General features: G+C 42.7%; 1 protein-coding gene across 11 annotated transcripts in view; it reads right to left on the reverse strand.

Annotated features, from left to right (window-relative positions):
- LOC110502227 (vinculin) overlaps positions 1–17401 on the reverse strand; it is a 59126-nt gene extending 41725 nt beyond the window's left edge. For 5 of the 11 annotated variants that reach the window (XR_016490892.1, XR_016490891.1, XM_021580091.2 and 2 more), the window contains exons 1-2: positions 16784–17380; positions 1101–1171 (exon numbers count right to left, since the gene is read on the reverse strand). Coding sequence is in view for 6 of the 11 variants with exons in the window: in XM_021580091.2 (XP_021435766.1) it covers positions 1101–1171; positions 16784–16951 (239 nt within the window). In the remaining 5 variants the exon portion in view is untranslated. Of the gene's footprint in view, positions 1–1100; positions 1172–16783 lie in introns of all 11 variants that reach the window. The other 6 variants (XM_090216594.1, XM_090216593.1, XM_021580088.2 and 3 more) reach the window with 5 other exon arrangements.
- Between the last annotated feature and the right edge of the window lie 9963 nt (positions 17402–27364).

A 27364-nucleotide genomic window follows, 5' to 3' on the forward strand; every position in this document is an offset into this window, starting at 1 on the left:
AGCAATCAATGAAAGACGGAAATATGGAATAAAGTATGGGTAGAAGAAAGTTAAGGAGGGAGGATTTTAAGACTATTGGAACAGGGCCTTCCTGTGACCTCATTTGGTTAGAGTATCAATGGGTTGAGCCCTCATTGGCCAGAGTATCAATTTTCTGCAAAGAGAACTAAATATAGCAGGGTTCACATTCCCTCATAACCCCTGCTGAGAACCGAGTATGATATTTATGATGCAGTGCCAGTTTGTGTGTGTGTGTCTGCGTGGGACTGCGCTGTGGACTTCTCATGTGAAGAGATCTAAAAACTTTACTCCTGCAGCAGTTACCGGGAGCGAGAAGAGACAGAGAGTGAAAAAGAGAGAGGTAGCAGCAGGACTGCTGAGTAACGGAGTCTAATCTACGCTCACTCTCCTCTGGACACTGAGTGTAGCAGATCAGACAGTCAGTAGAACCCCACAGCAGAGTTCTGGACAGACAGACAGAACCACACAGCAGAACTAACATACTGATAGACAGACTCACAGCAGAAGACAGAGCACAGCTACAGTATACACCTCTAGGCAGAGCATTCTCAGGCAAAACAGACAGTCCAGTCAGGCCGGTTATTAAATTACATCACCAACAGACAGACAGAGTTCACATCCTGCTAAGCAAACCTAAAACGAATTATAATTATTATTTCCTCCACCGATGAGAGAGAGAAACAGACGCAGAGACAAAAAGACCAGATGGGCGGAGAAGAGAGCAACGTCACTCACTGACACAAGAGAAGGGCATCATTACTAAACCATTTATAAACTAAAGACAGAAGGCCTCTGAAACTGAACGCTACCAAGGCTAAAAGAGATGGTATAAAATATGTATAATTAGGCTTTGTTAGAATGAATCGAGTTTGATTTGACATGGGGTGTAAACCTCAGCCCTCCAGTCCCCCTTTCCTGTTGGTTTTTGTGTTTCTCTCTGGTACTTTACTGATCAATGAATGCTGCTGTTTAGCTGAAGAGTACACACTGCAAACCCCTAGAAATCAGTCCCAATAGTTAGTGTTAGAGGTTAGGGGGTCAGGAGTAGATCAGAGGTCAATGTAAGAGGCGTGACTCACTTTATGAAGGCGGGAGGCATGTCTCTCTTCATCACCTGGTCCTCAGTGGTCTGAACAGTCTCCTTTCCCACCTACACACACACCACACACGCACACATGCATGCACCACACACACGCATGCACGCACACATGCAAGAATGCACGCACACACCCAAGAATGCACGCACACACACACACACACACGCATACACATATAAGAACAGGAAGAGGGGTTGACAGTGTACAGTAGATTGGTGTGTCAGTATCAAAAGCATCAATAGCAGGGATACATTAGTAATGTAGTGCAGTATATACAGCACTAGAACTACACTGAGTATACAGTGCAACTCATTATTAGGAAGGTGTTCCTAATGTTTGGTATACTCAGTGTACAGAAATAAAGACAGGTTGGCAATCGATGTTTCAACCACTAAACATCATGAACCCTTGAGAATTACATCACATAGCTTGATGGCTGCCATGTAAACACCTCCTGGGCTATACTTAAGCAATAAGGCATGAGGGTGTGTGGTATATGGCCAAGGGCTGTTCTTAGGCACAACGTGAATGCGCCTTTGTAGGGGAGAGAGGATGGCCATCCTGGAATGTGATGAAGACTACGTTGGCGATTTGCTGGCGTGGGAGACCAGCATGTGGTCAATCACAATTTATGGAACTATCTAGATAATTTATCGTATTTTACCACTTAAAAGAGCAAGGCACAGCTGTGTTTGCACCTTCTCCACATGGCGGGACCTTCCCACGAAGTACAGGAGAATCCATGTGCCTCCTTGTGCCCTCAAGGCTGAAATATATTAAAACTGGACCTGACATTGTCAATGTATTTTGATGAATTTTATTGTCATGTTTGGATTTGTTTAATAGCTCATAAAGAGCTGAATATTTTGACATGACTTGCATTGTATGTTGTCTGGTTGATATCTTTTCAGAGAGACTGGGTTGAATTCATTTGTTGGGCTTATCACTTATCAGACAGGAGCATTCCTGTGTCCTGTCATATCATTTTAAGAATGTAATTAGATTACAATCCGTGTGTGATGTTTCTTCCTTTTGTTTTCGCCAGCAAAGTGTAAAGTAATGTTAGTTAATAGTTAATAGAGTTCCGTTTTTCGTAGTTAAAAGGACTGTGTCTCCTTTAGTTAATTGAGACCTTATTTGCAAGCCCCTTGTGTGTACAGACACACAGATCTTCTCTCTTAGAGGTTAATATCTGAAGTCTTATTAGTTGATAGTCATTTACTCTGTTTTATGCTGTGTAATGTCTTCCATGTACACTGTTATTGTTTGAGAGTTAGTTTATTCTTGATTAATACATCTATTAGTTGATTTGAGTGAATGCATTCCTCGTTCATAGAGTACCTCTTTGATTGACTACTTTCATAATGAATAAGAATTTGCCAATTCTAATTTAAGTTAATTACACACACATTGTATTCTTGAGGTACCAACTTGACACCTCTGCTTAAAACTGACTCAATTAATTAATTGATTAATGCTCTTTGTGTCTAGCCTCTTGTTAATTGCATAAAGGTTCATTTTAAACACATGTAAAAAAAATAATAAAAAGTCTGGTGATGCCCAAACTTGCTGCATGGCTAGACCCGTTAGTCACGAAAAGGGTCTCTTGCTAAAATAGTATGTCTATAAACCTTTATATTAAATTGGAGTCAGATTGATGAATGTAGATTATTAAACATATTTTAACCAACTACGTCTTATAGCTTTTATAAACTGGCTACCAACATTAAAACAATGACTGACATATTTGAATTAAAAACGTTATTTCGATAAGTACATTTCAAAAGTACCCTTTTTCAGTTAGCTTATTCTTAGACATTGTTTGAAGCAATATACTCTACAAGTACAGCAACTTTTCAGAGTGGGCTTTCTACTAATGAGCACCACCAAAAAAGTGAATGGGAAAATGGATTCAAACTCCCTCTGTTGGTGATTTGCTGAATGGTTAATGACCCTATAAAATGGGTTATATCTTCAAAAGTACCAGAGAGCACATTTTGGAAATTTGACGTGTTTGAAGAATATATTGTTCCGAACAATATGAAAATAATAAAAATACAAATAAAAAATCAACATCAAAAAGGCTGCCTTTGGGATATTAATATTATAATTTGTATTGTTGTATCGAGAAATACTCAATATTTGAGATCACACTGTAAGGAGTATAATAACACCAAGATGATTTCTGTATCATGTACGGTTTACAGATCACAGGGTCTTACAGCTTCTATCTCAAGGCCATCAGACTGTTAAACAGCCACCACTAACATTGAGTGGCTGCTGCCAACACACTGACTCAACTCCAGCCACTTTAATAATGGGAATTGATGGGAATTGATGTAAAATATATCACTAGCCACTTTAAACAATGCTACTTAATATAATGGTTACATACCCTACATTATTTATCTCATATGTATACGTATATACTGTACTCTATATCATCTACTGCATCTTTATGTAATACATGTATCACTAGCCACTTTAAACTATGCCACTTTGTTTACATACTCAACTCATATGTATATACTGTACTCGATACCGTCTACTGCATCTTGCCTATGCCGCTCTGTACCATCACTCATTCAAATATCTTTATGTACATATTCTTTATCCCTTTACACTTGTGTGTATAAGGTAGTAGTTTTGGAATTGTTAGTTAGATTACTCGTTGGTTATTACTGCATTGTCGGAACTAGAAGCACAAGCATTTCGCATTAACATCTGCTAACCATGTGTATGTGACAAATACAATTTGATTTGATACAGGAGGCAAGTATAGGTCTAAAAAGGGCCTAAAATATTGTAAAAGTGACATGTAAAAAGCATGTCAAACATCCTTCCTCCCAATAATGTTTCCAAGTGAGAATTTCCAGAACAATCTAATACCCAAAATATTTTTGTAATGTCCTTGTGTGGCCCTATAAAGAGAAAAAATGACCCTATTAGGGTGTGGTGTATGGCCTTAGCCTATCCGGTATTCAGGCTACCTGTAATTATATTGTCCTAAGGTACTATGAGTTCTGCTGACATTTTAGAAATGTTTCAGATGACAACAAATGTGTTATGAAAGAATTTAATCAAAAAATCTTTAAAAGATTTGAATGTCCATTTTAGACTATAACATCCATAATGGTAATTTTTCCTTTCTAACGTAATAATGGAAATGACAACTTTTTAAAAATTCTCATTTTTGAAAAGACTGTAAAAAATAAAAACAATTTAAGACTACTAGAGAGCGTGTGCCCTCAAGCCTGGAGGGAAGCTAAAGTCATTCCGCTACCCAAGAATAGTAAAGCCCCCTTACCTGGCTCAAATAGCCGACCAATCAGCCTGTTACCAACCCTGAGTAAACTTCTGGAAAAAATCGTGTTTGACCACATGCAATGCTATTTCACAGTAAAGAAACTGATAACAGAAATTCAGCATGCTTATAGGGAAGGACAATCAACAAGCACAGCACTTGCACAAATTAATGATGATTGCCTGAGAGAAATTGATGATAAAATGATTGTGGGGGCTGTCTTGTTCGACTTCAGTGCAGCTTTTGACATTATTGATCATAGTCTGCTGCTGGAAAAACATATGTGTTATGGCTTTACACTCCCTGCTATATTGTGGATGAAGAGTTACTTGTCTAACAGAACACAGAGGGTGTTCTTTAATGGAAGCCTCTCAAATATAATCCAGTTAGAATCAGGAAATCCCCAGGGTAGCTGTTTAGGCCCATTGATTTTTAAATTTTTACTAACGACATGACACTGACTTTGAGTAAAGCCAGAGTTTCTATGTATGCGGATGACTCAACACTATACACGTCAGCTACTACAGCGACTGAAATGACTGCCACATTCAATAAAGAGCTGCAGCTCATTTCAGAACAGGTGGCAAGGAATAAGTTAACAGTCTAACCCTAAATATTTATAAAACTAAAAGCATTGTATTTGGAACAAAACACTCACTAAAGCCTAAACCTCAACTAAATCTGGTAATAAATAATGTGGAAATTGAGCAAGTTGAGATGACTAAACTGCTTGGAGTAACATTAGATTGTAAACTGTCATGGTCAAAACATTTGATGCATTAGTAGCTAAGATGGGGAGAAGTCTGTCTATAATAGTGATGCTCTGCCTTCTTAACAACACTATCAGCAAGGCAGGTCCTGCAGGCCCTAGTTTTGTCACACCTTGACTACTGTTCAGTCATGTGGTCAGGTGCAACAAAACTTGCAAATTGCAATTGGCTCAGAACAGGGCAGCACGGATGGCCCTTGGATGTACACAGGGAGCTAATATTAATAATATGTATGTCAATCTCTTCTGGCTGAAAGTGGAGGAGAGATTGACTTCATCACTACTTTTATTTATGAGAGGTATTGACATGTTGAATGCACCGAGCTGTCTGTCTAAAATACTGGCACACAGCTCGGACACCAATGCATACCCCACAAGACATGCCACAAGAAGTCTCTTCACAGTCCCAGAACAAACTATGGGAGGCACACATTACTACATAGAGCCATGACTACATGGAACTCTATTCCACATCAATAAACTGAAATTTGACTTAAAAAACACCTTATGGAACAGCGGGGACTGTGAAGCAACACAAACATTGGCACAGACACACACACACACACACAACATACATACATACACATGGATTTAGTAATGTAGATATGTGGTAGTGGTGGAGTAGGGAAATCTATGAATGTATTGTAATGTTTTAAAATTGTATAAATTGTCTTAATTTTGCTTGACCCCAGGACCACAGGAACGGCATGGACACAAACACACCGAGTGCCTTTAGCGTCAATTAGCCATTTTAATATATAATTAATGTTGAGTGGTTTTGGGATTTAGCATTAGCCTGCTCCGTACTGTGGGAGGAGGCGTGTACCCAAGGGTCAATAAACACTGAGCAACCCTCAGATTGGAAAGGAAACTCAATATTATTTAACTTAGTCAGTGGTGTATATGTGTGTCCCTCCAAAAAAAATCTAAACCCATCAAACCCCTTCCACATGTCGCAAAATACAAGTTTCTCGTAAGGGTAATGAACCATCTGTTGTCAAGGAGTTGCCAAGATCATGTAAACCAGGGATGGACAACTGCAGGTCAACTAGAATAGTTGAACACAACATGCAATTTCGGGATTTGGTTGTGCATCAGCAGTCTTTTTCTTATGTCAGTCTCTGACAAGTCACTCAATTATCTCATGTCAGCTAAAAAAATTTAGATTGTTAAATTAGTCTAACCAGCTATCCAAACTTGTTGTATTCATGGTCAAATTACCGACCGGGAAGCCCCCATTGATTTTGTTAGTCACTCTCACTCAGATATCATTAAAATCTGCAAACATTTCTCTCCACCCTATGGCAGAATGTGTAGAATTGCAGGAAATGATCTGCAAAACCACAAATTTCTCTCTCCACCCCATAGCAAATTGAGTATAATTGTATGAAATTTGTTCTAAAATTGCTAAATCTTCTTTCTACCACATGGCAAAATGTGTAGAATTGCTGCAGACTTGCTTTAAAACTGCAACACTTTCTCTACGCCCCATGGCAAAATGTGTAGAATTACAGGAAATTAACTAAAACATAGATTATTTCTTTCTGCTGTCAAAAGGGAGGCAACTCAATTGTTTTGCTTAGGGCACCCAAAAGGCTAGGGCTGGCTCAGACTGCATGTGTGGGTATGGATGTGGGTACACTGCGGCCCCTTATGATGAGTGCCTCCACCCCCATCGAAGTTACCCATCCCTGAGGTAAACAATATATGTATGTAAATAAAATATTACTGTTTAGTCAATTTTGGTCAACTTTAGTTCTGTAGTTGCTGACAGAAATCCCTGCTTTCCGCAGTAGTAACAGTCCAGTTAGGACAGAACACTCTCTAGCTAACCTAGAATCAGTGTAATCAATGTATTGATCATTCCACAGTAACATGCCATAATGCACATGTTTACAGGCAGAAGGACACTCCAGCAAGTGAACTGATCCTCTAGCAACCACTGCATGGTTCCAACTCGCAGAGACAGGCGAGAGATTGCATATTTGGACCAGCACAAATGTGACACGGGACTGGAGGAGGAGGAGATTGTATCTGCAATGGAGGACAGGGAGTTGTGGAAGTCCCACTCTTCATTCTTCCAAGATGGTGTAGCAGTGCAGATGTGTTTTCTTTGTCCTCTTGTGTACTTTTGTATTTTTCATATTTTTTTGTATATATTTCAATTTTATTTTCAATCTCTTCTCCATTTTAGTTCAATTATACCTTCCGGTAACCTGCCACACCCAATGTGATACGGAACCGCTATTATTTTTAATTTCTAGACCTTATAGCAAGAACCACCTAGCCATCAGAAGCTAACCAGCTAATTAGCTACAAGCTATTTAGTCATTGTTAGCCACTGCTAGCGGCCTTTACCTTCTGCACAGGTACCAGCCCTTTTTTTAGCTTGGATAATTACTCGCCAGCCTACCAGTAACGGACTGTCTCTCCACTACAACGCCGTATTCCTGCCGTAATCCCTGGACCATTCTCCTGATCTTCACAGCTAGCTAGCACCGACTAAGTTACCCAGTACCGAAGCTATCCCTGAGGCCCACCTCCCGGCCTACTCAGTTGTTCACCCGGACTCCACCCAGACACGGTTATAACACACTACTCCACCGGATCCTTGCCGCAAGCTCTAGACCTTGGCACTGGATCACCGCTGCTACCGAGTGGCTATAGTGGCTAACGCCCCTGCCCCGGTTAGCCGTGAATCAGGCGCATCTCCCGGATAGAAAAGTAAATTACAACAACTATAATATCTCTTTCGCCATCTGGCTTGGATCCTTAGTCGACACGGCGCCCCTCCACACCACCAAGACAGGTCTGCCGACGAATACTCCATCCGCTGTGCCTTCAACCGGCCTCCGTCGGACGTAGGAGCAGACGCGTCTACAAGCCCCGGGCTACTAACTTTAAACGCTGTGTCGCCCACATGCTAGCATAGTAGTGACTACTCCGCGGCTTCCCTGTTCCATCTATTGCTGCCCCCTGGACCCTATGATCACTTGGCTACATAGCTGATGCCCGCTGGACTGTTCATTAATCACGGTAGTCCATTCTGTTTATTTTATTTTATTTTATTTTGTTCATCTATCGGCCCCAGCCGTGAACTCAGGCTCTGTGTGTAGTACCGACCCTCTCTGCCCATTCATCGCCATTTTACCTGTTGTTGTTTTAGCTGATTAGCTGTTGTTGTCTCACTTGTTGTTGTATTAGCTAGCTCTCCAAATTAACACCTGTGGTTACTTTATGCCTTGCTGTATGTCTCTCTCATATGTCAATATGCCTTGTATACTGTTGTTTAGGTTAGTTATCATTGTTTTAGTTTACAATGGAGCCCCTAGTTCCACTCATTATACCTCTGATACCTCCTTTGTCCCACCTCCCACACATGCGGTGACCTCACCCATTTTAACCAGCTTATCCAGAGATACAACCTCTCTTATCATCACTCAGTGCCTGGGCTTACCTCCGCTGTACCTGCACCAAACCATACCCGTCTGCACATTATGCCCTGAATCTATTCTACCACGCCCAGAAATCTGCTCCTTTTATTCTTTGTCCCCAATGCTCTAGGCGACCAGTTTTGATAGCCTTTAGCCGTACCCTCATCCTACTCCTCTCTGTTCCTCGGGTGATGTGGAGGTAAACCCAGGCCCTGCATGTCCCCAGGCACTCTCATTTTTTGACTTCTGTGATCGAAAAAACCTTGGTTTCATACATGTCAGCATCAGAAGCCTCCTCCCTAAGTTTGTTTTTCTCACTGCTTTAGCACACTCCGCCAACCCTGATGTCCTTGCCGTGTCTGAATCCTGGCTTAGGAAGGCCACCAACAATTCTGATATTTCCATTTCCAGGTACAACATTTTCCGCCAAGATAGAACTGCCAAAGGAGGAGGAGTTGCAATCTACTACAGAGATAGCCTGCAAAGTTCTGTCAAACCTTCCAGGTCTATACCCAAACAGTTTGAACTTCTAATTTTAAAAATTAACCTCTCCAGAAATAAGTCTCTCACTGTTACCGCCTGCTATCGACTGCCCTCCGCTCCCAGCTGTGCCCTGGACACCATTTGTGATTTGATCGCCCCCCATCTAGCTTCAGAGTTTGTTCTGTTAGGTGACCTAGACTGGGATATGCTTAACACCCCGGCAGTCCTACAATCTAAGATAGATGCCCTCAATCTCACACAAATCATCAAGGAGCCCACCAGGTACAAACCTAACTCCGTAAACATGGACACCCTCATAGACATTATCCTGACCAACTTCCCCCCTCCAAATACACCTCTGCTGTTTTCAATCAGGATCTCAGCGATCACTGCCTCATTGCCTGTGTCCGCTATGGGCCCGCGGTCAAACGACCACCCCTCATCACTGTCAAACGCTCCCTAAAACACTTCTGCGAGCAGGCCTTTCTAATCGACTTGGCCCGGGTATCCTGGAAGGATATTGACCTCATCCCGTCAGTCGAGGATGCCTGGTCATTCTTTAAAAGTAATTTCCCCACCATCTTAGATAACCATGCCAAGAACAGATATAGCCCTTGGTTCACTCCAGGCCTGACTCCTTTGACCAGCACAAAAACATCCTGTGGTGGACTGCAATAGCATTGAATAGTCCCCAAGATATGCAACTGTTCAGGGAAGTCAGGAACCAATACACGCAGTCAGTCAGGAAAGCAAAGGCTAGCTTTTTCAAGCAGAAATTCGCATCCTGTAGCTCTAACTCCAAAACGTTTTGGGACACTGTAAAGTCCATGGAGAACAAGAGCACCTCCTCCCAGCTGCCCACTGCACTGAGGCTAGATAACACGGTCACCACTGATAAATCCATGATAATCGAAAATTTCAACAAGCATTTCTCAATGGCTGGCCATGCCTTCCTCCTGGCTACTCCAACCCCAGCCAACAGCTCCGCCTCCGCCACAGCTACTCGCCCAAGCCTCCCCAGCTTCTCCTTCACCCAAATCCAGACAGCAGATGTTCTGAAAGAGCTGCAAAACCTGGACCCGTACAAATCAGCTGGGCTAGACAATCTGGACCCTCTCTTTCTAAAACTATCCGCCGCCATTGTTGCAACCTCTATTACCAGCCTGTTTAACCTCTCTCTCTTTCGTATCGTCTGAGATCCCTAAAGATTGGTAAGCTGCCGCAGCATCCCCCTCTTCAAAGGGGGTGACACCCTAGACCCAAACTGTTACAGACCTATATCCATCCTGTCCTGCCTATCTAAAGTCTTTGAAAGCCAAGTTAATAAACAGATCACTGACCATTTCGAATCCCTGGTTTACCAACTACTTTGCAGACAGAGTTCAGTGTGGAGGGCATGTTGTCCAGACCTCTGGCAGTCTCTATGGGGGTACCACATGGTTCAATTCTCGGGCCGACTTTTTTCTCAGTATATATCAATGATGTCGCTCTTGCTGCGGGCAATTCCCTGATCCACCTCTACGCAGACGACACCATCCTGTATACTTCTGGCCCTTCCTTGGACACTGTGTTAACTAACCTTCAAATAAGCTTCAATGCCATACAACACTCCTTCCGTGGCCTCCAACTGCTCTTAATTAAAATGCTAGTAAAACCAAAAGCATGCTTTTCAACCGTTCGCTGCCCGCACCCGCCCGCCCGACTAGCATCACCACCCTGGAGGGTTCCGACCTAGAATATGTGGACAACTATAAATACCTAGGTGCCTGGCTGTAAACTCTCCTTCCAGACTCATATTAAACATCTCCAATCCAAAATCAAATCTAGAATCAGCTTTCTATTTCGCAACAAAGCATCCTTCACTCACGCCGCCAAATTTACCCAAGTAAAACTGACTATCCAACCGAACCTCGACTTCGGCGATGTCATCTACAAAATAGCTGCCAACACTCTACTCATCAAACTGGATGCAGTCTATCACAGTGCCATCCGTTTTGTTACCAAATCACCTTATACCACCCACCACTGCGACCTGTATGCTCTAGTCGGCTGGCCCTCGCTATATATTCGTCGCCAGACCCACTGGCTCCAGGTACTCTATAAGTCTATGCTAAGTAAAGCTCCGCCTTATCTCAGTTCACTGGTCACGATAACAACACCCACCGGTAGCACACGTTCCAGCAGGTATATCTCACTGATCATCCCCAAAGCCAACACCCCATTTGGCCGCCTTTCCTTCCAGTTCTCAGTTACTGGAACGAATTGCAAAAATCGCTGAAGTTGGAGACTCTTATTTCCCTCACCAAATTTAAACATCAACATTCTTGAGTAGCTAACCGATTGCTGCAGCTGTACATAGTCCGTCTGTAAATAGCCCACCCAATCTACCTACCTCATCCCCATACTGTTTTATTTACTTTTCTGCTCTTTTGCACACCAGTATCTCTACTTGCACATCATTATCTCCTCATTTATCACTCCAGCGTTAATCTGCTAAATTGTAATTATTCGCTCCTATGGCCTATTTATTGCCTACCTTCTCATGCCTTTTGCACACACTGTATATAGACTTTATTTTTTCTACTGTGTCATTGACTTGTTTATTGTGTTATTGGCTTGTTTATTGATTACTCCATGTGTAACTCTGTGTTGTTGTCTGTGTCACGCTGCTTTGCTTTATCTTGGCCAGGTCGCAGTTACAAATGAGAACTTGTTATCAACTAGCTTACCTGGTTAAATCAAGGTGAAATTAAAAAAAATACAAAAATTGTCGACTCCAGACAGGTAGTGTCAGTGTAAGGTGACAAATGTAAAATACAATTTAAATATATAAACTACCATTATTTTTATTTTTAAAAAATATTATGAATTCACAATGCAGATATGGTCCTGCGTATGACTACGAGGGGGCAATGCAGTTCAATCTACTGCACTCATGACTACCTACCAGACACAGCTCACCTTACTGCTGTTCCCCACCCACTCAGCAATGATGTTATTAATGCCAATTTCGTGGTATCCAATTGGTCGTTACAGTCCATCGCTGCAACTCCCGTATGGAGTCAGAAGAGGCGAAGGTCGAGAACTGTGTGTCCTCCGAAACGCAACCCAGCCAAGCCGCACTGCTTCTTGACACAATGCCTGCTTAACCCGGCATTGTACCTGGCGACCATATCAGCGTGCATTGTGCCTGGCCCGCCACAGGAGTCAATAGTGCGCAATGGGACAAGAACATCCCTGCCGGCCAAACCCTCCCCTAACCTGGACGACTCTAGGCCAATTGTTCGCCACCCCATGTGTCTTCCCTGTCGTGGCCAGCTGCGACAGAACCTGGACTCGAACCAGGAACTCTAGTAGACCACTCCACCACTCGGGAGGCCATTTTAGGTTCTGTTGTGTGCCTCTCCTCCATGTTCTCAGTTGTCAATAGATGGGACTTCATGTCCCACTTCTCATCAATGTGATGGCTCGTTGCAGTGATGTATGACAGCATGTTCATATATTCCAGTTAGCATTTCATCCCCTTCTCATTTAACTTTTCAAAATATTGCCATATAGGACTTTGCTGCTGACGCTTCCCTGTCTCACTCGCTGAAATGTTTTCAACTGTTAATGGCGATGACGTGCAGAGAGCTTTATATTTGTGGAAAATAATTTGAAAGATGCATACTTACAGCCTCTCCTCCTACTTACAGCATTGTTGCGTTAGGTATTTGTTTAATTTATATTTAGCCTTTATGATGATGATCGGGACCTGTTAGTGGTAGTTTTGTGATAACTGAACTATGATTTAAATTTGGTTAGGGATTAGCATTGTCGCGTTAGGTATTTAAATATCCTAGTGTAATGTATCACTAACTCCACACAGTAATAACTGTCCAATTAGGTTCGTTGCAGTATCTAGCTGACCTTGGATCTTTGTAATGTATTGAGCCCTCTCTCCACAGTAGTAACAGTGCATAAAGAGTAGAAGCTGACCTAAAAACTGTGTACTATTACTCCACTGTAAAAACAGTCCATGAAGCATAGAATAGTCTGGATCTGACCTAGGATCAGTTGAGTGTATTGATCACTCCACTTTAGCCTAATAACTGTCAATTAGGCAAAGAGCAGTATCTATCTGACCTGGATCTCCACTGTCAACATTGACTGTGACAGTGACAACAGGTTACACAGCCTCTGGGAGCTACACTCAATGAGGCACTAGAATATGTTCTGATATTACTGTAACCATAACAAACCACATTTATAAATGATTCGCTCTCAACCCTAGATAGCCGTAAACCTCAACTCTGGGAACACCCTGCTGAAAAGGAAAGGTCTCTGGTGTCAGTGTCTCCAATTGAGACTTTTCTTGGAATACACACGTGTGTGCATGCACACACGCAGGCAGGCACAAATGCACACAAACACCTTTCCACACACACACACACACATACCAGAGAGAAGTGAATGTCAGCCCTATCTGTCACGACTACTCCCACTCAACGAAATGATCCTCTCCCGTTGGCTCCGCGGGCCCCAGTTCTTTACCAAACTGGACCTGCAGAGTGCATACATTCTCATCCGCGAAGGGGATGAATGGAAGACGGCTTTCAGCACGATGTCTGGTCACTACGATTACTTGGTGATGACATTTGGCTTAGCCAATGCTCCGTCAGTGTTCCAGGCCTTTGATAATGAGGTGTTCAGGGACATGCTCGGATGCCAGGTGGTTGTGTATATCAAACACATCCTGGTCTACTTGGCTACCCTGAAAGTTTGAGCAGTCCTGGGACCCCTCCTGGCTAACCACCTGTTCGTCAAGGCTGAGAAGTGCCAGTTTCATCAGAAGACTGTTTCCTTCCTAGGCTACCAAATCAGCCCACAGGGAGTGAGGTTGGACGTCAAGAGGGTAGATGTGGTCAGGTCATGGCCAGTCCCAACCACCATAAAGAGATTACAACAGTTTTGGGGTTTACATCTACTGCTGTTTCATCAGGAACCAGCTCCGTCCCCACTTCTCTCAACTCTCTCCTCAAGGGTGGTCCTCGTAGGTTGGTGTGGAGCCGTCTCTCACTATGTCAACTCCTATTCCGTATGTGCCCAAACCAAATCCCCCTTTAACACTCCAGCAGGGAAACTCCTTCCACTTCTCATCTATCCATGACTTTGTTACTGATCTCCCCTCCTCTGACGATTTCACCACCATTTTGGTGGTTGTGGATAGATTTTCCAAATTCTGTCACATCTACAGCTCCTCCCCTCCAATGTTCGACATTGCCAGTATACTATCCAGCGGTCCTGACATCCATCATTACACACACCTGGCACCAATCATTACGCGCACCTGCACTTCATCATGAGGAACACCTGGACTCCATTACCTCATTTATTACCTCCCCTATATCTGGAATTCCCTTAGCTTCTTTCCACAGTCAGTATTGTTTATGTGCACTGCTATGTTGTCTTGTTCCATGTTTGTTGCTTTATTAAACGTACCACATGCACCTGCTTCTCGACCCTCAGCGTCTTCATTACACTATCCCAGCCTGCTCTCTGCCAGTCTCTGTGTTGCTGTCCAGTGGTGTAGTGGAGGGTACACTTATATGACGTAAGCCCATTTATTTTTCAGTGGGTATTGCATATATTCACTACTTAATCCCCATGGTGTGTATCAAAGTAGTGTAGTGGAGGTAAACGCCATACCAATTAATAAGGCTGATGGAACAGATCAGAATGGTTAGCTTAAAATGTTGTAAACTATTACTTCTTTAAAAAAGCATGAGCTGGCGCAACCGCAGAGAAAATTATTTTGTGTAGATGTGCTGACAAAAGGCGAATAAACTGTAAGCTATAAAATACATGAATTAATGTATGAATGTATTCCCTTTCCCTGATTTTACAGTGTTAAAATGTCAATGTAGCCTGAGATTGTCATAGAAAACTGTAGATATGCGTGCGACTCGCTTTATTTATTTTTATAAACTATTATTTCTTCACATTTTAGTTGCAGAAATGTGCACATAGCAGTAGGTGTATGCGCGAATGTTTCCAAATGCAATTTAAGGGAAAACACTGTTCTAAAATGCGCACTGCACATGCAAGCGGATTCATGGAAAGGGAAGGAAATATCTGTTTGAAATTTAGAAAGAGGGAAGATCTAAATATGCAATAACTATCATGGGTTGCTAATATGACTAGGATAATGCTTTTGGGTGCTACACAATGAACCAAAGTTGTAAGAAAATCAATAGAGCAGGAGAATGCATATGAGGAAGTGCTTATAAAATAATTGCCTTTACATTTCCATGGTGGGATTTTGGCTATAGGCTACATTGAAGCAAGGTAAGACATGCCTCATAACATGTAGAAAAAGTTCAGATTTCAAACAATTAAGGAACAGGTAAAGTATAGTGATGCTAATGATAGGCCTAACCATATCTGGTAGATGGAGAGGCTTTCCCAAAGCCTTCTAAATTACATGTAAACTCGACACAGAGTAGCCTATGCCTACCAGGCAGAATGATATGATTATTTGCATCAATCCAGTGGCTATTTGTTTTGCAAACTCCCTCTCATGTGCTACAGAAACACCACCATACAAACAGAGCTAGGTGCCTGCACACTTGAATTAAAGGGTAACTGCACAAGACCTCAAAATTGATCTCCTGATGAGGTTTAAGCAAGTTATGACTTACAACATCCAATTTCTTGTTTTCTATTAAAAAGTCTGACTTTGAGAGCAAAAAAATGTGAAAAAATGAACAAATCTGAAACACGAAGTATTTCCGACTCAGTTCACAGCCTCATTTATCTGTTTCAATAATATACCTTCAATTAGCCTACTTGCACAGTACAACATGGGTTGACGTGACTGTGAATTACCAATGTGGAATTTTTTATTTAAGGTAATTCAGAGTGTATGACACGGTTTCTCATATAACTTTTTTCACAGAGCATTTTTCCTTTGGAGGGCCGTTTTGGGAATCATTTTGCAAAATTAGAATATATGCACTTCTCCAGGCAACACTACACCACTGTTGCTGTCTCACTGAAAACAACCAGACATTACTCTGTTTATTACAGAGGAGAGAGAGCGAGAGTGAGGGGGAAGGAAATAGTGAGAGAGAGAGAGAGAGAGCAAATGAGCGACAGAGAGAGAGAAAGAAAGAGGGGGCATTCTTAATGCTGTTTCCTGTGAGGGAAACCAGCAGAATCCTCAAGTCTAATAGACTCACTCCAAGAGGGGAGACACACACACGTGCACATGCACATTCCCACACACACACACCACACCACAGTGTACACTGCCATGCACATGTGCTGAAAGGTTAGGCTATTCTGTTACTAGCTCAGTTTTCCAGAGATAAGATTCTTCCAAATGTACACTACTGTATGACATGCCATTTATTATGGCAATACTATTACACTGTTTTACACTACCTTCTTTCTGCTACAGATGAAGGTTTATTCAACATGAATGGATGCTGCCCTAACCCCATTTGACCAGTCCACAGTGACAGCAGTGCCTGTCTAGATTGTCCCTGTAACAAAGTGTTTACCACTACAACAAACAATAACAACACTCCCGTTTCATTCTGCTGCACAAACTCCTCTCGGTTCATTACCATCCAGTACATTACAAAATCACTACACCAAACTGAGTTGTGAGGAGAGAGGGAGACGCACTTACCCTGACAAGGTTACTGACCGCTGCTTTTACCACGGCCACCGGCCCGGTCAGATCCGGGATGGCCTTCCCGTCCACCTCCCCGTCCTCGTGCATAATGACCAGGTGGGAGATCTGCTGGGCCACCGGCTCAAGGATGCCCTCGATGGTCTTCGTGTGGAACACTGGCATGGTTACAGCTGTTAGCCCGCTCAAAGAGATCTGAAACACGGCTGCTGCAGCTCCAACACCCCGCTGGTAAAATCCTGCTCTATTCCTCCGCCGTCTTTACCCGACAATAAAAATTGACAAACAAAATGCCTTTTTCTTCTTTAGTTCCACTCCTGGAGTGCGTATTCCAGTGTGGACGGTCTGCAATGCGCGGTGTCAGCACCTTGTCCGCGATTGTGAGACGAACACCGAAAATCGTGACAGGAGAAATCACAGTTCGAGATCTCAGCCAATGACTGACTGCACGAGATACATCTGTTAATAGGATTGGTGGGCACAGACGGCTTCTCATCACACTCACACGCACACACGCACGCACACCGTTACCCCACTGCATGTGAAAGCTGTTCCCAAATGACGTCATGCATTCTGGTTGCCGAAAAAGGGAGTGCTAGAGTGAGATGGTGGGGGAACGGGGGTGGGAGGGAGAGTGAGAGAGACCTGATATTAGTATGGAGTTATTGCAACATTTCATACCAGAGCTAGATGGTAACAAAGTAACTTTCGGACATGCCATCATATACCTTCAACCAGATCATAAGTAAACCACAAGTAGACCTCAACTTAAACCGTACCCACTCCAAGCCACTGGGGGAAAAAAAACACTCTCTCTGGTCTATGAGTCTGAGTGTTAGGCTGCTTTAGAGCTGGTGTCAATCCCAAATGGCACTCTATACCCTAGTGCACCCCTTTTGACCAGAGCCGTATGGGCCCTGGTTAAAATTAGTGCACTATGTACGAATAGGGTGCCAATTGGGACTTCTCCTGGTCTGTCACCTGATCTGGGTTAGCTAAAAGGAGGGTCAGGAGTTACCGTTAACGTGTCTCCAGCCTGTCGTTTTTGGCCACCAGCTCTATAATAAGAACAAGGGCTCCTTCTGCAGCTCCTAGCTGCCCCAGATCAAGCAGCTCAGCTATCTTCTGCAGCCCACAGGAGCTGGGAGGGGGAATGGAAATGTAACACTGCGCTACTACCCCACCCAGTTACCCCAGCCCAACTTTCCTTACTGCTTGCTGGGTTAATAAGGACATTGGAGGCTAGTTTCTCGCAATGGCAAATGGACTGCCTGGGTTTAGACTTGGCCAGAATTGGTTGTCTGTTTGGTTAAAACCTTGTTCCTCTGTAGAGCCTGCCTGACTGTCTAGTATGCTGAAAATGAAGGAGATGGAGTAGGTGGATGAACTACCAGGAGGATATTGACATTGGTATAACTCCAGTTCTCCCCCTCTCCAGGAGGTCTGTAGTGTCTGGTCAGTGCATTTGTTTTCTGGGCAGGCTTATACGTTTGTTGAGTGTTTGGGGAATGGGTTGGGGTTAGATGTATGGTGTGTAGACTGTACATGTTTAAGTTTGGGTGGTCTGTGTGTATAAGCAGTGGCCCATAGAGGTTCATCTGAATCTAGGGTTGGAAACCAGAAACTGTAGCAGGAGCTGAGGGACTTGACTCTCTAGTGTGACCAGCTGCGCAAAGAGATGGGCTCCTCCTGATTTGAAAACAAACCAGTAGTACTTGGTAACTTAGTAACGACAAGTAGCCTTGTGGTTAAGAGTGTCTGCCCTAAGGGGCGGCAGGGTAGCCTAGTGGTTAGAGCGTTGGACTACTAACCGGAAGGTTGTGAGTTCAAACCCCCGAGCCGACAAGGTACAAATCTGTTGTTCTGCCCCTGAACAGGCAGTTAACCCACTGTTCCCAGGCCGTCATTGAAAATAAGAATTTGTTCTTAACTGACTTGCCTGGTTAAATAAAGGTAAAATAAGATTTGAAGGTTAGGGGTTAGAATTATCCCAGTTGAATCAACCCTGGCTGAGTCTTATTAAATACTTTAAAAAATTGGACCCCAATGCCTCTCTGCTTGGCACTCAGCATTAAGGAGATGGATTAGGGTAAGGCCCTGTGATAAACTAGCGTCCAAGCTGCCTCACACTACAGAAACAGGATATAGACTCCTGCCCTATGGGCCATTCAGGTTACTAGTAGTATTTTGGTATTAAGGCAGTACGGGTTTTATAGCAAGGCCTGCTAAGCGATCTTGATGTTCTGTCTCCCTGTTATGTTCCTGTCCTTACAGAGCTCAGAGAAAGAGTTCTATACCTCAAGCCTCTCAGAGCCGTATAAGGGCCGTATAAGGGTCAGAGAAACTAACATAAATTGCATCATCTACTGATGTAAACTACATTAGCTACTGCAAACTATATTACTCTGTTGCAAACTGTGTGCATATGTGTGTGTGAGTGTTGTGTGTGTGACACAAACAGCACTTGTTAAAAAAAAATTGTGGGGGGGTGATAGGTGAGAATTGTCTGTTAATTTAATGATTAGAATATTCCGCCCTGAAACATATAATTGTATGGAATTGATTAGAATGTATCAAATCATAATCAATAAATGTGTAGTCCTAGTCAGAATTAGGGTAAAACAATGTCTTTATGGTATTTTAAACACAGACTGTCTGAGCTTGGTGCCGACCTGACTAGAGATTTGGAAGAGAACGGGTGTAAGGATTTTTGTTGGTGGAAGAAGGAGTGGACCAAAGCGCAGAGTGGTACATGTTCATGATGCCTTTAATAAACTGAACACTGAATACAAACAAACAAAATAATAAAGGAAACCCGAAACAGTCCCGTATGGTGAAAACACTGAAAAGGAAAATAATCACCCACAACTCAAAATGGGAAAACAGGCTACCTAAGTATGGCTCTCAATCAGAGACAACGATGGACAACTGCCTCTGATTGAGAGCCATACCAGGCCAAACACATAGAAAAATAAATTCTAGACCTACAACATAGAATACCCACCCACATCACATTCTGACCAAACTGAAAATAGAAACCTATAAAGCAATCTACGGTCAGGGCGTGACAACGGGGAGTACATCTCAAGGACAAGGTCACTATCTCTGTCGGCTGGGTAGTGAGACAGACAGTGTGTGCGTAGCAGGACATGTGTGTGCGTCTGTTTGTGTGAATGTGTGTGTGAGTATGTGTGTATGTACGTCTGTTTGTGTGTGTGTGTGTGTGTGTGTATGGCTGTGTGAATGTGTGGGCGTGTGAAGTGTGTATAAAATGAATTATTTTGTATTCTTGACTTTAGAACGTTCCATGAATAAACATTTAACTGTGGTAGACTGGGCCTCTGTCTGTTTTCATTTCTATCAGTATCTTACAAATCCTGATATAGCAGACTGAGTAATCACAATTAAAGTTATGAACCTGGAGAACAAAATTCTCTTATCAGGGGGTTGTTCAACGTATGGGGCATTAGACATGGAATTGTGAGGGGATGCTATAACAGAAAGAGGGACACACACACCAAGGATGAAACATTGCACCATGCACAGCTGTGTAACAAACAAAAAAAAATCCTTATTTTGTAAATTACATGTAGTTCTGTCAAGTTTTTTGTAGCAAAAGAGACATACTTGGATTTAACAGACCTGTTATCAAATAGTATTTGTTTTCTTCGCACGTTTGTTTGAGCTTGTCAGGTGGACAGGGTTTGTACAGTACTTTTGGGACTATCCCACTGCCAGACGAGCTCAATCAAGCTAAGATTTAGTATTTGAAAGAGGATCAATTCTAACACAGATGTGTCTCATAGAGCAGGACCACACGCCTCTGTGCACTGACAGGAACAACAGCAGTTTACAGAAAGGAGTGGTAAAGCGAAAGAGAGAAGATTTGATTGGGTGGTGGTTCACAAAGAAATAAAAGAGGTTGGATAGGGGGGACAAAGTGAGTGAGAGAAAGAGAGAGAAAGAGAGAATGTGTGTGTACATGTGTGCGAGTGAGGGAGGGAGTGAGTGAGTGAATGAATAATTGAGTGATTGCTTTTAGATTACATGTCTGGTTTGGTGTTCCCAGAGGTCTAGAGTTGGGTCTGTATCTGTAACTGTCCTTGGTATGAACGGGCTGTTAGAACTTATCTCTCAATCATCCTTACCAACCTGACCACTGCTTAACACGTATTCTGGATTTACCGTGTGTGTGTGTGTGTGTGTGTGTGTGTGTGTGTGTGTGTGTGTGTGTGTGTGTGTGTGTGTGTGTGTGTGTGTGTGTGTGTGTGTGCATTGTCTGTGTCAGTCTGTCCTTAAACCACTGGTAACAGGAAAGTCGTCCCCTCTCGACCCCTGAAATCAGCTCTCCCTCATATACCCTATAAATATGTCATGATCATGAAATAACCTGAAATACCCCTGACATATAGAGACATATAGAGAGTTTTCTATGGTGTTTTAGGTCCTCTGGGTTCTCTATGGTGTTTTAGGTCAGGGCGTGACTAGGGGGGTTCTAGGTATTGTGTTTATATGTTGGTGTATGTGTATGGTTCCCAATTGGCGGCAGCTGATAATCATTGCCTCTAATTGGGGATCATACTTATTGTGTTCCTTTTCCCACCTGCGATGTGGGATATTGTTTTTGTATGTGCGCTACGTATTTTCACGTTCGTTATTTCTTTGTTGTTTTTTTGAAGTTTCACAATCAATAAAATGTGGAACTATACTCACGCTGCGCCTTGGTCTGATTATTTATATAACGATCGTGACACTATGTTGTCATACACTGTCACACTGACCATTATTTGCATTGTTTGTTTCTATGTTTTGTTTGGTCAGGGTGTGATATGAGTGGGCATTCTATGTTGTATGTCTAGTTTGTCTATTTCTATGTGTTTTGGCCTGATATGGTTCTCAATCAGTGACAGGTGTTTGTTGTTGTCTCTGATTGGGAACCATATTTAGGTAGCCTGTTTTGTATTGTGGTTCGTGGGTTATTGTCTATGTGATGTTGCATGTTTGCACTCAGTATTTATAGCGGTCATGGTCATTTTGTTTGTTTAGTGTACTTCGTGTTTGTTTTCATCTATCATTAAAAGGATGTATTCACATCACACTGCACTTTGGTCTCCTCACTACGACGATACACCTTGTAACATTCTATTCTATTAAAGAGTTTTTACTCAGCAAAGTAACAACACAGTGTGGTCAAAGATTACGTTTTTACAATTTTTATTTAACCTTTATTTAACTAGGCAACTGAGTTAAGAACAAATTCTTATTTTAAAATGACGGCCTATCCCAGCCTAACCTGGACTACGCTTGGCCAATTGTGCACCGCCCTATTGGACTCCTGATCACGGCCGGTTGGGATACAGCCTGGGATCGAACCAGGGTCCATAGTGATGCTTAGACTGCTTTAGACTGCTGTGCAACTCGGGAGCCTCTCGGAAGTAACTTAGTTGTAGTCACGATCTGTTTACCTATAACTATATCCAAACACAGTTATGTTTGTGTTTTTACATATTTATTAACTTCTCTTAAAAACTACCCACAATACACTCTTTCTCAATGTCATATGGAGAATCTATTCTGAGTTAGATGCTGGCTAACATTAGCCACTAGCCATGCAGACCAAGTTTTGGCCGTGGTGAGTTACAATCCACCAATCACAAGGAGGTGTGTAGTAAACAACCAATCAGATTCCCCACACGTAGGGGCCACTTAATCTCTGTGAACATGGCCGGCCTGCCCATTGGTCAGGATTAGTCGGCTGCCTATGGCGGCAGATTGACAAGCTAAACTGTTTAAGACGCACCTCCAACAACACATAAAACCTCACATAATTCTGCCCAAAAACAATAACAATTTATCTCAAAAATTGGCATTTGGGCTTTTAAGGTGAGCGCTGAATCTGCCCTTGTGATAAGCAGTGACGACTGGCTCAAAATGTTTTGCTTGTCCATTCCCAGTGCGCCTCTCCAAGGTGCTGTTGGAGAGATTCATCGCTGGTGCGCTACACCAACGTTCCCGTAAAAAAATTATCTTACATAAATCATGTAGCAGATATAGATGACATGTACAATGTAACGAGATGGACACTTTTTTACATCATGCACGTTTCTCAAATCAAATAGCCTAACCTAAATGGTTCCCAATGAAATAAAAAATGCATTGACATGTTAACAAACACTATATCCTAAAAACAGGACAGGTCAAGGTAAAATGGACAAAATGGAATGGACAATCAGGTGTCATGACTCACCTGTGAGGATCCAAAAGTTCAGGCTTCAGTGGATAAACTCCACAGAGCTCTCTCTCTCTCTACCGCAAAGGGGGATAGGGATGGATGTGGGGGTTTTATGACACCTCACGTTGATCATAAACCATAGGCAGCAGACGATTTCTTTTGGGGCCTATTTTGGGTGATGTCTTTGTGTCTTATGAAGAGTTTGCCGACCAAAACTACAACATCAAACCATGGACACTGGGACAATATATTTCAACATCCGAATATTGGGAATGATGAGAGATGGAATATGGAAAATGAATGTCTATTTTGTGATGCCATTAAAAGTTTCATGAAGACGTTATAACAAAAACACTGTAACTTGAAGAGTTTTCATACTGTGTATATCATGTTACATGCTTTACGTTGTGTGGAAAATATCCAGGATAAATATAACGTTATTGTGACAATAAGATTGGGATTTTAGTTCTCTAAGAAGATCATAGTAAGTTGTGATACCTTGCCTCGTACATAGCCACGCCCCAGGGAACCCAGAGAGTGTGTCAGCCTGATGTAAAGGCCCCCTTTTTATCCGAGGGCATAAAGCATTTGAGTTAAGAAATAACATATCAGACTAAAACGGACCACAGGTGCAGCGTGGGATAAGATAGTCGTGACCCCGAAAATGCAACACAAAGTTGAAAAAGACAAAATAACCTCTTAACAATTAATGCTATGGTTGAGTAGTACTGTACTGTATCTAAGAAGGTAAATTTAAGTAGGACAATCCAGTTAATCTCTTCAAATCATTGTGTCCTACACTGCTTTCATCACCACTCTGGGATCATTGACACGGCTGATTAGCCATCCTCAGTAGGCCACTTGTCCAGAACGAGTGCAAATAAACAGACAACTAAGGACATTGTGACCTCTTGTGGACAATCAGAGACTTACACCTGAGAATGAAAGACAAGGCCATCTGAAGAGGGCCCAACAGAGATACACGACAAAGACCTTCAACACGTAAACACATCCTTACATTACTTCTTATCCAAAGGAACGGCTGTTCAGGGCAAGGATTTAGGGCTAAACTAAGCGTTGTTTACAAATGTATCCAAGTGTTGCTTCTCTTTCTCTCGCTCACTCTTTAAATCTTCATCTTGTGTTAATACAACAACAAATCCCTAGCGGACTAAGTTTCCAATCAATAACCTATATTGTGTGTATGTGTTGTGTGTGTGTGTGTTATCTTATGTTATCATTTAGCTTGTTAATAAATAAATAATAAAAATAAATTTGTGTGGTACAGAATGATTAGTATGATTGTGCAGATGTATGAAGTCAACGACGTTCAGAATGAGATTGATATGAATAAATTATTATTTAGTGACTGGTATGACTTTTCATGTGGTGCCCCAAATTCCTAATGAGTTCATTCTTACATGATTAATTGAATCGAGTAATAATTAAATGTAGTAGGTAATTATTCGATAAGTAGCATCACATTAATTATAGTCATGTCACAACACAGGCTACTCAAAACTACTGTCCAGGAGTTTCACCCCGTGAGCTAAATTGTCATGATCAATGGTTTCAAGTTTGTATCCGTAAATGTTTTTATACGAGCAGATCATGGCGAAAAAGAAAATAAACTATTGATTCTCATTGCAAATAGGCTCACTCGGGATAACTCCTGATAAAGTTGGGTAGCTGATATTAAATAGCCAAATTGATTAGTCACAGGAATCAGGACTAATAATGCAACTGCCTGGGAGGGTCTGAGGTGCCTGGAATGGAGGAATATCACACACAGAGCATTAGAGTAGAGGCACTTACAGAGTGGCGTGTATTCAGAGTAGAGGCACTTACAGTGGCGTGTATTCATGGATGCCAAGGGAAGCCAAGCTTCCCCCCAAAATTGACCAAGATTTGTTTTTTAAATTAAATAACTAATTTTTCGTCTCTGTGTTTTCATAATTTCCCTTCAATTCGCAAGAGGTTGAATGCATCTCACAGGAGAAAGCATCAGAGCGAGTGAAACAGTGCCTCACTGTAAGCCATCCATCTATCATCTGTCTGGTCATAAAGAGTATGACTGCCACCTGTAGCATTGAATACAAGGGAAGTCAGTGAGCATTGGCCTCACTTGATAAAATAATAGCCAATCAGCTTTGAGGTAAACTGAGTGAGCTCAACTGTGAATGGTCCTGGCTTACCAAAGAAAAGTGTTAAGGGAAGCCGGTTTGGATTTGACTTCACCCCTATCACGTAAAATAACTGAAACAACTTGAATTGTTGCACCTCATTGTGTTGTTGTCCTCCAGTGGCTAGCAAGTTAAAATGGACCCTTTCCTAAATTAGCCATGGATAGAGATAGGGATTTGGACTTGTGGTTTTACTCAATCCTCCGTAATGGCCATTTTAACTGAGGAGGTCATCGTTGTAAATAACAATTTGTTCTTAACTGACTTACCTAGTTAAATAAAGGTGAAATAAAATTTGTAAAAAAATATTAGAACGCCGAATCTGATCGAACCATAAAAGTACACATTGTGCCCCTGGACTGAGAGGATGGAAGTAGCTAGATGTAGAAGGCTAATATTACCTAGCTAACGTTGCCATGAAAGGAAGTTAGGATAGCGAGCAGGCATTTTCGCTAGGTAGCTTGGGACAACAAAAAATAAACACAGCTTGTACTGTATGACAGTCATTGACCGTTTCATCAACATGAACGAGAGGAGGATGGCAGGGTGAGTCAACATGTTTTTTCTACACGAACGCACTCAAATCAGAACCATGGACAGCCACATCATATTTAGCTTTGATTGATTGAATAACTTGTTTTTGGTATATTGCAAACCGTGTGCATGCAATATGAGGAGGACATTATAGTCCTAGAAAAGCTTTTCACTTTCACTGACTCACCCAATGACGCGCAGCTCAATTGCCCGCGATGGCGATAGGCTTTTGGCACGAGACTATCAATCGGCCTATTTGGAAGTTGATAAACTATTTTGGCATCCAACAGTCAGACTAGAGTGTTCTCTTTTAAGCAGAGGCCATTTGTTTTCCAACCTATGTTTTCTCGCAATTGTATCTGAAATATTGCGAAAGGCTTGTTCTGGCTGCATGCTGTTCACTGACAGATTTTCCGTGCGTTCCTGGGCCATGCCTTGTGATTGGGCTGCATAAACACAATCCATAGATAGACAATAAAAAAAATAAGCTATTGGTCCTGTGTGGCAAAATTATAGGCCTACTCCAATGTAGTAATCTGCATTATTTCATTTATTTCTGAACAGACAGGAGCAATTCTATAATTTTGGCAATGTTTTTCAATTAGCCTAATTAGGGGTGCTGCAGCTCCTCCAGCACTCTTCCCGCTGCTATGATTGAAAATAAATGATGAAGTGCAACACTGAAGAGTTGAGAGCTGCAGGCTCATGTCTCGCAGAGAGAGTGAGAGAGATCATAGAAAGTATCGCATGGGGAGACTTGTTCTGCACACAGATTGCGGCAACAAATGCGGTGACGTCAGCAACCATGGTAGTCCACCAAAAGCGCTGTTGCACAATGGCCAAGGTCCGACGAGAGCCCGGGTGGCAGGCAAGGTTAGAGGATCTGGGCCCCTGTCCGGGGTTTCGGCTGGGAATGCTGCGCCTCACGAACCTGCTTCCCTATTCCCCAGCTGAGTGCTGTCACCAGGCACGAGGTGGGAAGGATGGTTTTGGGTTCCGAGTGGTGTAGCCACAGGGCTATAGCGGCATGACAGCGCATCCGGCTTGGCATTCTTGGATCCCGGTCAGTATGAGATGGAGAAGTTAAACCGAGTGAAAAGCAGGGCCTACCTAGCTGAATGGAATTGAGACGTTTGGCGATGGGGAGATATTCCAGGTTCTTGTGGTCTGTCCACACAATGAACGAATGTTCCGCCCCTCCAGACAGTGCCTCCATTCCTCCAATGCCAGCTTCACCGCAAGAGAACATAATTCACCAGAGTCTAGAACACAGCAGGGGCGTTGGTAAGGCCAACTGACATGACCAGATACTCGTAGTGACCGTGTTGAAGGGAGTCTTCCACTCTTCTCCTTCCCAATCCGCACCATGTGGTAAGCGTTTCGTCCAGTTTGTAGAACACACTGGCCCCCTGGAGCAGCTCGAAGGCCAAGGAGATGAGTGGTAGCGGATAGTAGTTCTTCACCGTGATGTCGTTGAGGCCCCGATAGTCGATGCATGGGTTCAGGGTTTTGTCCTTCTTCTCCACAAAGAGGTACCCTGCACAGGTGGGGGAGGAAGAAGGACGGATGAATCCTGCAGCTAGGGAGTCCTCAAAGTACTTCTCCATAGCCTTGGTCTCCGAACCCAAC

This window comes from Oncorhynchus mykiss, chromosome 23 (assembly GCF_057628025.1).
Source record: "Oncorhynchus mykiss isolate SJ-2025 chromosome 23, ASM5762802v1, whole genome shotgun sequence".
Taxonomy (NCBI): Eukaryota; Metazoa; Chordata; class Actinopteri; order Salmoniformes; family Salmonidae; genus Oncorhynchus; species Oncorhynchus mykiss.